This window comes from Plectropomus leopardus, chromosome 5 (genome assembly GCF_008729295.1).
Source record: "Plectropomus leopardus isolate mb chromosome 5, YSFRI_Pleo_2.0, whole genome shotgun sequence".
Classification (NCBI taxonomy): Eukaryota; Metazoa; Chordata; class Actinopteri; order Perciformes; family Serranidae; genus Plectropomus; species Plectropomus leopardus.
The window spans coordinates 4,266,683-4,278,888 of record NC_056467.1 but is presented as its reverse complement, the minus strand read 5'-3'; the positions used below and the strand labels follow the sequence as shown (position 1 = coordinate 4,278,888).

Sequence of the window (12,206 nt, the reverse complement as noted above, 5' to 3'; positions counted from 1 at the left end):
AAAAAACAACAAAGAAACGATACCAGCGGGATTTGAGAGCTGAAATAAGGGTTCTTGTTTTACCCTTGATGTAAAATTTCATGACTTCAATGACATTCCATGTTGGCACTTCCATGACCTACAAAATATTTTTGCTGGGTTATGTTAATGTCTCTCTGAAGTGAGGGAACATTCTGGTTTCAACCATAAAATGTTTCACAGATCAAATGTCTGAGTGAAACTAGCTCGGAATATATTCAGCTGTAATTCTGTGAAGTTTCACATTTGTAAAGTCATTAATATTCCTCATATACTGGGCTGATGATTTTTAATTTAATATTGGACATCAGTGTGCTGGAGTTTCTGTAATACATTTCACATATTTTATTTATACAGTTTTTAATTTTGTGTTTTATTTATACAGTATACCCCCAAAACACGAGACCATAAGAGTTTTTTTTGTCTGCTTTAAATGAGGAAAAACTGGCTAGAGTCTATTGTTAACACACACACAAACAAACAAAAACATTGTTTGTTTCGATTTTTTTTTCATAAATAATCAGCTGGATGTTTAATACAAATATTTCTGTCAGCTTGCACAAATCTTCAGTTAAACAACGGACCGAGAGAAACCATTTAAAGGCATTAGTAAAAGCAGCACAGAGAGAAATGGAGGAAGTGCGAAAGAAGACGACATGACGTCAGAGAAATGAAGAGATAAGTGAGAGAAGATATGAGCATTTCTCACACACACACACACACACACACACACACTCTTTCCTCCAACCCCCACATTCATGCCTGAGGGCGTTCTACTGAGCCACTCTGCAAACTGATGAAAGAGAAATGAAGACAGAAAAAAAAAGAGATAAATCGACATTTTGAGCACCACAGTGCAGGACCTGGAACCAATTTAGACATCTACCTGACCATGGCTGCATATTTCCCTTCTTTGTCTTTGTCTTGCACACACACACAAGCAAACACGCACAACCCTGCACTTCTATATTTGTGAGGACACTCATTAACATAACATAACCTAACACCTTAACCATCACAACTACATGCCTTACCCCAACCCTTACCCTCAGATCTGTCATTCACAATGTAGCTTTATCAGGGACACAATATAGTGAAACCCCTGGCGCGCTGATAGTGTTTACTGCGTCCTTTCCCCCCCAAAGGTGTAATGAGTAAGATTGCTGTTCATCCATAACAGCATTTCTATTGTCCCTCGGACAACAGGACACCAGTAGTCTTGAGCCCTATTTTTTACCCTGCACACAATTAATGTGACGCAATGGAAAATTGGGATGATGAGATCTGAGATGGAAACACCTTTTTTCACTTTAATAGGTCACATGATGTACAATAAAGTGTGTCGGTAGGAGCTCATGATGCGGCAGGTGCTACAACAGGTCTTATTACATCACATAAAGCTTCCAAAATTAAGTGGATCATCCGCAAGTTTTGAATCCACAATTCCTCTGTGAAATGGTGGACTATCACTTCCCAGAAAATCCCTCATACATGGCACATAACACATAACATGGTGAGAAATGTCCGAATATATAGCTTAAGGTTTACGCAAATCTGTAATGGAAATCCACCTTTTGGTTGTGAGGCAGGGTTCATCCTTACCAAGTCACCAGACCATCACAGGACTGACACATAATAGTTACCAGTCCCAGAAAAGCTGTAAATCACATCCTAGTCGAAACATCTGCCAACTAATTTGAATACAATATTTTCGCATATCATGCTCCCTTTACCCTGACTTGAACCTAATACTAACCTTAACCTTAAAACCAAGTCTGAAGCCTCACACACGCCTTTGAAGGTCTGTCCGAGGTTGAGGAGGACCATCCAAAATGTCCTAATTTTCCTAAAACATTCGCAGTATCTAAAACTGAAATTGGTTTTCACAAAGGAAGCTGCAAACACAGTGCACTTTTGTATGAACCTCACACTTAAACCACCCACCCGTTTGTATTCCTAGACTCATTCTTCTCTTCTGTCCCTGTTTTCTAAACTTCCACTGTCAAAACTTGAAGGTTGAGATGAACCAATATTAAATTTGTTCCTTCAATTGATGTTGAAAAAGGGAGGATGTCACATACAGTCTGGCAGGCTTTTAATCTCCATGCCATCCAAAGAAAATGTGCTCTAATAAAGTTAGTTTAAGCCGTGGCCTTTATGGATGGTAGTCGGTTGGTCTGTTGGTCACTTTGGTCCAGACTGAAATATCTCAGCAGCTATTGCACAGACTGCCGTGGCATTTGGTACAGACATTAATGTCCCCCTGTACATTTGAACTGTACACCGATGATTTCAAAAATGTACATTGAGCGCCATCATCAGGCCAAAGTTTTAATTTTTCTTCTTTTTTGGTTTAAGGCCTCCCAAAACTACTAACTGTTCCACCAGCTGCATGCTTTTGGTGCGAATCAGTCGGCTAGCAGACTATATAGTGAACATAGAAAAGACTATACCTGCTCAACATCGACGTGTTAGCATTTACAATGTAAGCATGTTAGCATGCTGAAATTAGCAATTAGCTCAAGCACCCAGGGGCTTTAAGAGCACCTAGCTTGTTTTTGTACGCTCACATTTACCGTAGTGAGAAGGAGCATCTGGAGAATGCTTTTGTCTCACTTGCCAATAAATGGTGGAATTTCAGTTGAAGTTTTCCTCATTTTTTGAGTCTAAGTTGCATAAGCATACCGCTCAAAGTAACTCTCTTCCTTTTCTTTTCTTCACCCTCAAAAACAACGCTGTTTTATTTAAAATTTTGAAGGTGTTTCTTCCTGTGGTTTTAAAAATAAAATGAGGGGAAACATGAGAGATTTGAATGGCATTAATACAAAGACTTTTCTGGGCGAACGAATTTGTTGAGCGACCAGCTGTCAGCACAAAGGGTTTCTCCTCTTTCCACTATGACTTCTGACCTGGAAGCGGACCTCCTGACTGGCCCGGTGACTCCCGTCCTCGCTGCCAACGTTTGACACAACCGACAGGCGTTTCTTCTCCTCCATGGCTCGCTCCTTGATGTACTCTAGCCTTCTGGGGCGGCCAAGCTGCATGGAGAGCAGCGCCTGGAGCTGGGCACGCTCAATGGAGCCCAACAGGATCATGGACTCTGGGTGATGAGAAAGAGAAAGGAGGTGAAAAAAAGAGAAAAAAAAGGAAGAAAGTGGAAGAGGATGCCAGGGGTTTGGGGCAGTTTTGTGGAAGATAGAGGTAGAAAAAAAGGTGAGAAAGAGAAAGAAATAGGGCAGGATAAGGAGGATGAGAACAGACAGTTTGATATTTGTATTAGGAAGGAAGGGTGAGCAGACTGCAGGAGATTCCAAACACATGTTGCAGCACTGCAGAGAGCTCAACTGAGTTACATAACAAGAGCCCGGGATGCAGTGAAAGTGTATTATCTAGTGTGCGTGTGTGTGTGCGTGTGTGTGTGTGTCTGTGGGTGGGTGGCAGCTTGCTTGCTTTAAGTAATTGCCTTTGTGACAGTACGTGCTGATTATGTATTTGGCTAAATGCCGCAGCTAATTGTTCCTGCACGATTGCATAATTGAGACGGCGGTGGAATACCAAATTTGCACTTCAGCGAGGTGGCGAGTGCAGTGGCATCAGCAAGCTGTGCCCAGGGAAAGTTTGTCAATCAGTCACTTACTTTAATGTGCACGACACCGAGGTTGCTGGAATTTGTTTTCGGTACAGACAGGAAGGGATACACTGGCTTCATTTATCAGACAAAGAAATAACCCCTTGTTACCAGAATGGCTTGGCTTACTCTGAATCTTTTATATTTTTGTGCAGCGCAAATGAGAGTTGAGGGTTGGCTGCAAATCATGTATTTATCTAAGTTACACAATGAGCACTATTACGCCATACAGACAATTTTTGTGGAGAAGTGACACCTTTAATGTGTTCCTTAATAATTAACTTTATTTGGGGGTTACAGCTGCATTATACGATATCTTATGGCCACCTTGATGCAAAAGAACAAACTGCAAACACAAAATTGACATGCTATGACATTATAAAGGCGTTCTGGTGAACTTGATGGCCAACATTGCCTAATCCAGACATTCAGCAGACACAGAGATGTATGGAAAAATTTTGGTTTCTGACCACCTGCCAAATGCATGTCCAATCTTCACTCCACTTTTAGCTCTTTTTTGGTCTCCACCAAATTCAGAGGGAGTCAGATCCACCCCTCAGCTGTGGCTCATGTGCTAAAGTGGGTTGCCCACTAATTGGTCCAGTTGTTTATTCTCAAGCTTTTCTATTGCTGAAGTATCATTGCGCAAGATATGTTTAACTGGTGAGCAGGTGGCGATTTGTATGATGGCCTTGGACAATGTGTGAATGGATGAATGTGACATGTGGTGTAAAAAGGTGCTTTGTGTTGTCAGAAGAAATGCATTACACAAAGGCAAGTCAAAGTATCTACAAATGCTTGACTATGTAGTCAGCTGTTTGGTGCAAAGCAGGTGGTGTGCAGTGGGTTTATCACAGCTTTTTCCACTGAAAACACTTGCCCACTGTAAGGCTGATCAGACAGAGTTGAGGGATGAAAAAAAAAACAAAACAATGAGGTGATGATTCAGATTCATTCAAATGAGACACCTGATTAAATCTGATCAGATGTCCATTAAAAACCTATTTTTCTCCGAACTTCAATTAATAGTTAAGAATTAAAAGAAAGTAAACATAATATACAGTATGTCGGACCTCGCACAGCACAGTCCCTGTTCATGATTGTGCACAATGCATCAGATCAACACAGTGATGTGTGATTTTCTCAAAAAGGTGAGTGCGGTGATGAGTAAATATTAGGCATAAATGTGTATGTACCTCTTAGATGATATACTGTAAATAAAGCTACTATAGTACAAAGAGATTGTAGAGATTTACTATTTCATATACTACTATGATACAATCTTTCATTTTTAAAGTTGTTACAAATGAATTACTGTGGCCTACTTTTTCCTCGGAGCAGCATGTGTGTGTGGGTGTGTGTGTGTTTATGTCTTACCAGCTGATTCCACCAGAGCCAGAGTCTTGAGGTGGCCCGTCAGCAGGACATTATGCAGGTCTCTGTAGCAGCAGTTGAGTGTGATGTACCGCACGTCCCGCACCATGATGTCCTCAACCCGAATATTATACTTCCTGAGAGGAGAAAATAAAAAAAAAGAGAAATATGTATGAGGAGGAAGATATGAGGGATTTATCAGGTGGTTACAGAGATAACGGATAGAGGTGAGTTCAGAAAAGAGGTGAAATGAAGAAAGATGAATCCAATAAAGACTCGAATAACATTTTTAAAAGCATATACAGTGCTGATTTTTGAAAATTGACATTGAATTGAACTCTTTGCTGATACTTTTTCTGTTGATTTATCGTGCCTTTAAAGTCAGTAAACTGCAGTTTCAGCTTGCTTAGAGCAGTTTTTATGAAGGTGTTGCTCTGCACAGATCTATAATCACTCTCCTTCATAGCCAACGCTGACAGCACATTCTTCCTTCAGCTGACCGGTCAATCCAATAACACCAAACACTGTCGACACGTCATGCGGACGTGAGCGGCAGTTACAGCATGGCTGTGTGTACAGTAGCAGGAAGTGGGTGACATTGTGTGAGCAGATCTTGCCTCAGCAGAATCGTACGCCCCAGTACACCAGTCATAAACACTCTTTCTCTTCCTGTCCGAGCTGGCAGCACGGCAGCAGCCGCTTGATGGCTTGGGCTGCCAAGCCCCGCAGCCGTGCCAGGACACACGCTCCGGCCAAGCCTTCACTCCTTGTTGTGGTGACAACTCAATACACTGACCTCACTTGGAATACAAAGTTAATTTGGTGACCCCTGTCTCCACTTCAATACAGCAAAGCACAAAGTTGGTCTAGGTCTGTACACAGCACCATGACCAGGTACCAATAGAATGCTGTGCTACAACAATGCAAGGTAAGGTAGTAAGGTAATTTTGGTCTCCTACACAACAGTCAAATTTGCTACATGCCCCTCCATAACCCTTATCCCCACGGCGCAAACGCTGGGGTATGCTTGAAACAAGTAGTTTACTGACATATTGTCAAACCTGTTCCTAGTGGACACACTAAAAAGGGAGTACAAAGGCAATATGGTGTGCACTCTTTTCCTCAAAGCTATTAGGTACTTGCAAAAAAAGGGAGAGAGCCTGAATAAGATGTTTAAATTCTACCTATTGTGCATTCTCACCAATGCAAACTTGGCTACATGAAGTTGGTGTGCATGTTGTATTGCTGGTTCTGGTTCCTGCATTGGCAAAGAGTTAAGTTGAGAAGTACAGAATCGTCCAATATGAACATCTGGGGATACTGGGTACTGGGTACTAGCTATGCAGACGTTGTTGGGTTTGTATGTCAAGGTTTTGAGATCTCTTCATTCAAAGAAAGTAAGATAAGAAAAACCCAAACTATCTGCATGGTTAGTTACCTTTACGTATAAAGAGAAAATATGTTTTTGTTATTTTGGTAAACATACCTCTTAATGTGGTAACTTGCAAGGACCTTATTTAGAATTTTGGTCCCAAGTGCTCACTAAAGACAATGTAGGCATAAATCTTTTTAATTGGATTTCCTGGTATTCAGCATTGGACTTTGTACCTGTTGCTATTTGTCTTTTTAGAGTGGCGAATTGCTCTTACTAAAAATAAAATCCTTCTTGGATATGAAAAGATATTTTCCGCAATGATAGATCTACCATGAGTATAAGTAAATCACACAGATATACTGAATTCGGTAAAGGAAGAATCATTACAGTCTTTCGATACAAAATAGAGCTACAAATGCATAAAAAGAACCTTAAAAAACATCACCATCAAAGGACGTTCCTTCTTTTTAATGCATTGGCAGCCTCTTTTCATTTTCTGGATGATTTGACAGAATAACGTAATGCATGCCTCTAAACTGGCCACAACCGCTGCCAAGACTAATTTCCCTCGGGATATCAAAGGCAGTTGATGAAATCTAATTGGTTTCCTCTTAATTGAACCTTCGTCCCTGCAAGGCTTGGCAATACATCTGATCAGTTTGAGGAATCTTGCTTTAAGCCTTAGCTTATAGATTCGGGCTAAGATAAACAGACTTATAGGGTTATAAATCTGGGCTTAAAGATCATCCATATTGTCCAGAGCAGAGAGGAGAGGCTCAGGGCATTGATATATATGTGTGTGTGTGTGTGTGTTTGAGAGAGACAGAGGGTGAGGGTGTATGTAAGGGAAGGTGTGGAAGCCATAAAAGATTGCTTGTAATGATTCAGAGAAAAGATGATCATCTCCTGTGGCTCTGCTCCCCGTCAGAACAGAAACAACAGTGGATGGAGGACAGTTCAACAAGCTGTAATTGGCCATTATGAGATGCTAAGGAACATAGTGACAGAGAGAGTACCACACACACACACACACACACACACACACACACACACACACACACAGTGATGTTATGTAATTGTCCCCACACTTTAAATGGCACTCCAAGACTGAAGACAGCTCCTTCAAGTAAAAAGACAAGAGACTGGTCCGAATAAACGGAGGGAGAGAAGATGCAGAAAAATGGTTAGTATGTGCTTATAGAAAAGGAGCGGGTAACAGCATGCCTGTAGTTGAAATATATATGCCATCTGTGTGTGTGTGTGTGTGTGTGTGCTCATATCTGCAAGAGCTATACATAAATAAAAGATAAGAAATCCAATTCTCTCCATGTTTGTGTGGGTGTGTGAGAAAATGTACATGCCATCACACGTGTGTATTGTGCGGCAGACGTTACACAAGTGTTCCTGTGTGTGTGTGTGTGTGTGTGTGTGTGTGTGTGGGTGGACGCTGGCGTGGGTGTGAGATGGATTATTTCCAGTTTGAGTAAAAAACACATTCAGCTTGGAGGGGGGCATGCTACCTACAGTCTCACCCCCATGCCAGCTGCCCCTCTTCTTCTCTTGCATGTTACAGTAATATATTATAACACACACGCACACACACATACACAAAGGCCTGGTGATGGAGTTTGGAGTGAGAGGCAGTTAAAAAAACTGAATGAAGTATGGAGAGAAGTAGGCGCTTTCTGCACAATGACTCAAGTTCATAGTGTGTGTTATTAAATATAGATGATTGGAGGAGATTGCATTTTTTGTGTGGGTGTTTGTGTGTGTGTGGACTGAACACAAACACAAACACACAGAGGAGATTCCTAACACTTTCTCAATCATCTTTACGCCTCGCTAACTTGGAAGGTTACATATCGCATGTCATTATGTTGAGAAAATTTGATATTTTTTGATGATAGATGATCGTGTTGTGATCTATTTCCACTTGGCATGCGTGCACACACACTCAGGCTCGCTCTCACACGTACACAAGAGGCTTTCTGACAGTTTCTCAATCATCTTTCCACCAGGGCAACTTTTAACATTTGGAAACTTTGTGTTTATCATTGAGAATAAATGATTTGATTGTGCGCTGATGATTGACGATCATCTTATGTTGTAATGACGTTCCAACACACAGAGGATTTCTCATGTTTTCCTGATTACATTTCTAATTCAATTCACTTGATTCTGTTAAAGCTGGTCATTAATTTTTCATGAAATTTAACAGACCTGCAGATAGAATTACATTAAAGGTAAAGGATAACTCTGGGTTATCACAACTTTGATTTCATTTGTGTTGTTTGGGCCATCACAGACCAACAATAGAGCCAGACGATTCAAAAGTGAAGCCATCCCTTCTGTTGCTGTGTAAACTGGCGATGTACGGATCCTGTGAGAACGGTGACGCCACGGCCGCACCTTGTGCATGCACATTAGGTTTATATATAACAATAACAAAAATGGCCGACGATGGTGCTGTGCTTGTGCTGCTACCTCTACTGAGTTTATTACCGCCGTTGGTTCTCGTGCACGCCACCAGGCCTGTGGTGTTCTTCTTCGGTATGTTATTGCAAGTTACACTGCCAACTAATGGCCTGGCATCGATACTGCAGCATTTACGGTTGTTTTTACGGATCCGTGTACACGAGGATCGTTCTCACAATGTTATCACATAAACGCAGATTTTTTTTTAACTCAAAGGAAATATTTTTCTGTTTTAAGTAGGGCTGTTCTCATCTAAATGTGGCCTCAGACTGAGCTCTGATCAGTCTGATGAAGAGCATGTCGCTCAAAACGTCGCCTTTGTGATAACTGAATCAAATATTTATAGGAGTGTAGCGTGCAGACTTTGTTTCTCGGTCACAGGAATAACATCACCCAAACAAGAAGGATGAAATCACAAAAGGTATGTAGGCCTAGCTATAACGTTTTGGTTTGACACCTCACGTCAAATAACACCTAAAATGTAAACAAGGTTGACTGTATCATTGTGTCCTAAGGTCTCCGTTTACCCCGATCCAGACTAAAACCCAGAGTTTTTAAACTAAAACAGGGACAGCAGCATTTTCAAAGGTCTCTACACACCAGAGTAGTGTGGACACTAGGCATAAACATCGCAATGGTTAAGCCTTTTAAAATTAAAGTGTACCAGTGTAGATGAAACCTTAGTGTGGTAGTTGAGCGTGCAGATAACCCTTTGACAACTTGTCATGCACATGACTCCTAAAACTGAGTAGGCCAACACCAGCCACACATTCCAAGCAGCAACTACACTGAAAAAGTATTCATCCTATATGCAGGGAAATAGTAAAAATATGCTACTTTAAACATTTTAAAACAAGTTTAAAAGTGTACATCACGGTTTAGCACTGTATTTCTAAAACACTGTTGGACGGATTTCTCTTGATTCTCTCGGACACACAGGCAGGACAGGAGAGAGAGGGTGGGATGGAGAGGCCAGAAGGTCGCACAGGATAATAAGGAGACACAGAGGAGTAGAGAGCAGCAGAGATAGGGGGAGAGAGGAATAGATAACGAGGAGATGGATAGTGCGGGTCAGCTGAGGTCCTGATGTAGAAACTAAAGACCTGAATCGCAGACAGAGACCAAACTCTTCAGGGGATGGCCATAGAAACTGATAAACAGATGGCGAGAAAATGAAATTTTCCTCATTAACTCAAATTTGTGGATGATGCATCCAAACTATTATCTCCATCTAATGATTTGCGAACATCCATAATAATAATTGTCTCCAAATAATTAAACCAAAAGTGCTTCTGCTTGGTTTCACCGAGCTTTGTGGACATGAAGCAGCTGGTAATCCCATTCAGTACCGTGTGGTTGGTATAAATCATTAATGAGAGTCAAAGCATTCAAAAGCAATGTAACAGTGAACCACTGAGCCAGGCACTTTCACCCTTATTTGCCTTTTTTTGAAAGCAAATTCCTTTCTGTGATTGCCGGTGTAACAGCAGAGTTCAGACACCTACACTAAAAGCAATATTCAAAAGCATTGAGACCAACTGTGCACTCAGCTTCAGCTATTAATACAATAGATTTAGACAGGCAGCATTTACACAGTAAGCCATTACGAAGCTAATTCAACATCCACAGTTAAAGAAATGAACCGCTGAGCACACAAACTTTCAGCAACTGTCAAATAAAACCGAGGACGCTTTAGCTAGAGATAATAATTAACATGTTACCATGCTTAAGCTAGCATGTTACACAAACAACAATACACTTTTTTATATGTTACACACTCACATGCTAAAAGTTACACACGTGCCCCATGGACAGAATTTGTTTACATTCTATTTTGCAAGCAATATCATGCTAACAGGGTAAACTTTAACCAGTTAATCATGTTAAAATGCTGGCTGAATTTCTCTCAGCCCAGCCTGCAGAGCTCTCTCCAAAAGCCTCTCTGAAGTTCACTGTGTACACTACTCAATAGTGTTTTTTTTTCAACCCAGAAAAATGTAATTATATGTTTAAAATCACATTACAGCACAGAGTTTTTTTTTTTATTTTCTGCACATTTTTCAGGTCATTTTCAGTTCTTTCTTTTTTTTAAATTGTTTTTATACTTTTACTCCTTTTTTGGTAGTTGCTCAGGGCCTTCTCTCAACGTTATAAAAGTAAATCAATTTGCTGAGGTATCAAACGGTTAAACGACTAACCAAGGTTGACTTGTGTTTTAGCCTTTGCTGTATCACTGTCACTTTTAGCTTTTTTTAAATTATTATTTCTTTTCTTTTTCTTTTTGCTGCCCCATTATTTATTATAACCACAAAATATGAAATCAAATATTAAATTCTCAAAAAAAAGAAGTCCTCTTGCTTCCTTTGAACCAGACTATTCACTGAGAAACTTTATCTGGGAAACATACATTCCTCCGGACAATCTGTGGCGGTCAATCATACTCAGGGACAGGCACAAAGACCAACTACGTAGAAATAGCAGATCTTCTCACTGATGGTCTCATTTGCTTATTGCGGTCATATAGAGGCATCGGTATGAAACTGAGACTATTTCATAAATTAAAAAAAAACCAAAACGTCGTAGCTGCTTTATTATTGAGAAATATTTTGTTTTCCTATCACTTGCTGCTGAAAAACATAATATATGTAATGCATTGCAGTGATGATATTGGTGTGCACGTACTCGTGGTGCCCCCAGCCCAGCTCCGGGAGGTAAGGCAGCTTCTTGATCCTGATGATGGAGTCATACAGGGAGGGCTGCAGGGACTGGGCGACGGCATTGGCCAGGATCACTGCTATCATCACCGGCAGGATGTGGGAGATCTGGCCAGTCAGCTCGAACACGATGACTGCGGTGGAAACAGTGTGGGTGACCGCTCCGGACAAGGCCGCCGCACCTTTGGGTGGGGGAGAGGACAGTCGGGTGAGCGGAAGAACAGAGAAGTACAGCAGAGAAACAATTGTTCAGATCAGTGGTTTTCAAGGTGGGGTCTGGTGCTAAATAAAGGGGTCCTTGAGGGGGTTTCAGGGGCATCATCCATCAAAATGAAAAAAAATTGTTTAATATTACCAGGATTTCAAAGAGCAATAAATCATACTTTTACTATCCCATATATAATAGTGAGGATGTTGAACAATACCGATGAAAGTTGCTGATAGTTCTTTGATTTTAAACCTCACTTATTATGAGACCTGCTTATGACTGAAAAGAGAAATGATCTAAGCAAAAGTGGACAGTGCCAAGAATGACTATTGTCAAAACACATTTTGTTCTCAATTTAAATATAACTTATATCTCCTCTTCACAGAAATGAAAGGTGACAGGTCAAATCATGTA

At 40.8% G+C, this 12,206-nt stretch overlaps 1 protein-coding gene across 2 annotated transcripts in view; it reads right to left on the bottom strand.

Annotated features, from left to right (window-relative positions):
• Window positions 1-12,206, bottom strand: part of clcn2c (chloride channel 2c) — a 164,760-nt gene that overhangs the window by 29,822 nt on the left and 122,732 nt on the right. For both annotated transcript variants that reach the window (XM_042486275.1, XM_042486276.1), the window contains exons 15-17: window positions 11,553-11,766; window positions 5,024-5,157; window positions 2,928-3,118 (exon numbers count right to left, since the gene is read on the bottom strand). In XM_042486275.1, the coding sequence (XP_042342209.1) occupies window positions 2,928-3,118; window positions 5,024-5,157; window positions 11,553-11,766 (539 nt within the window). The remainder of the gene's footprint in view (window positions 1-2,927; window positions 3,119-5,023; window positions 5,158-11,552; window positions 11,767-12,206) is intronic.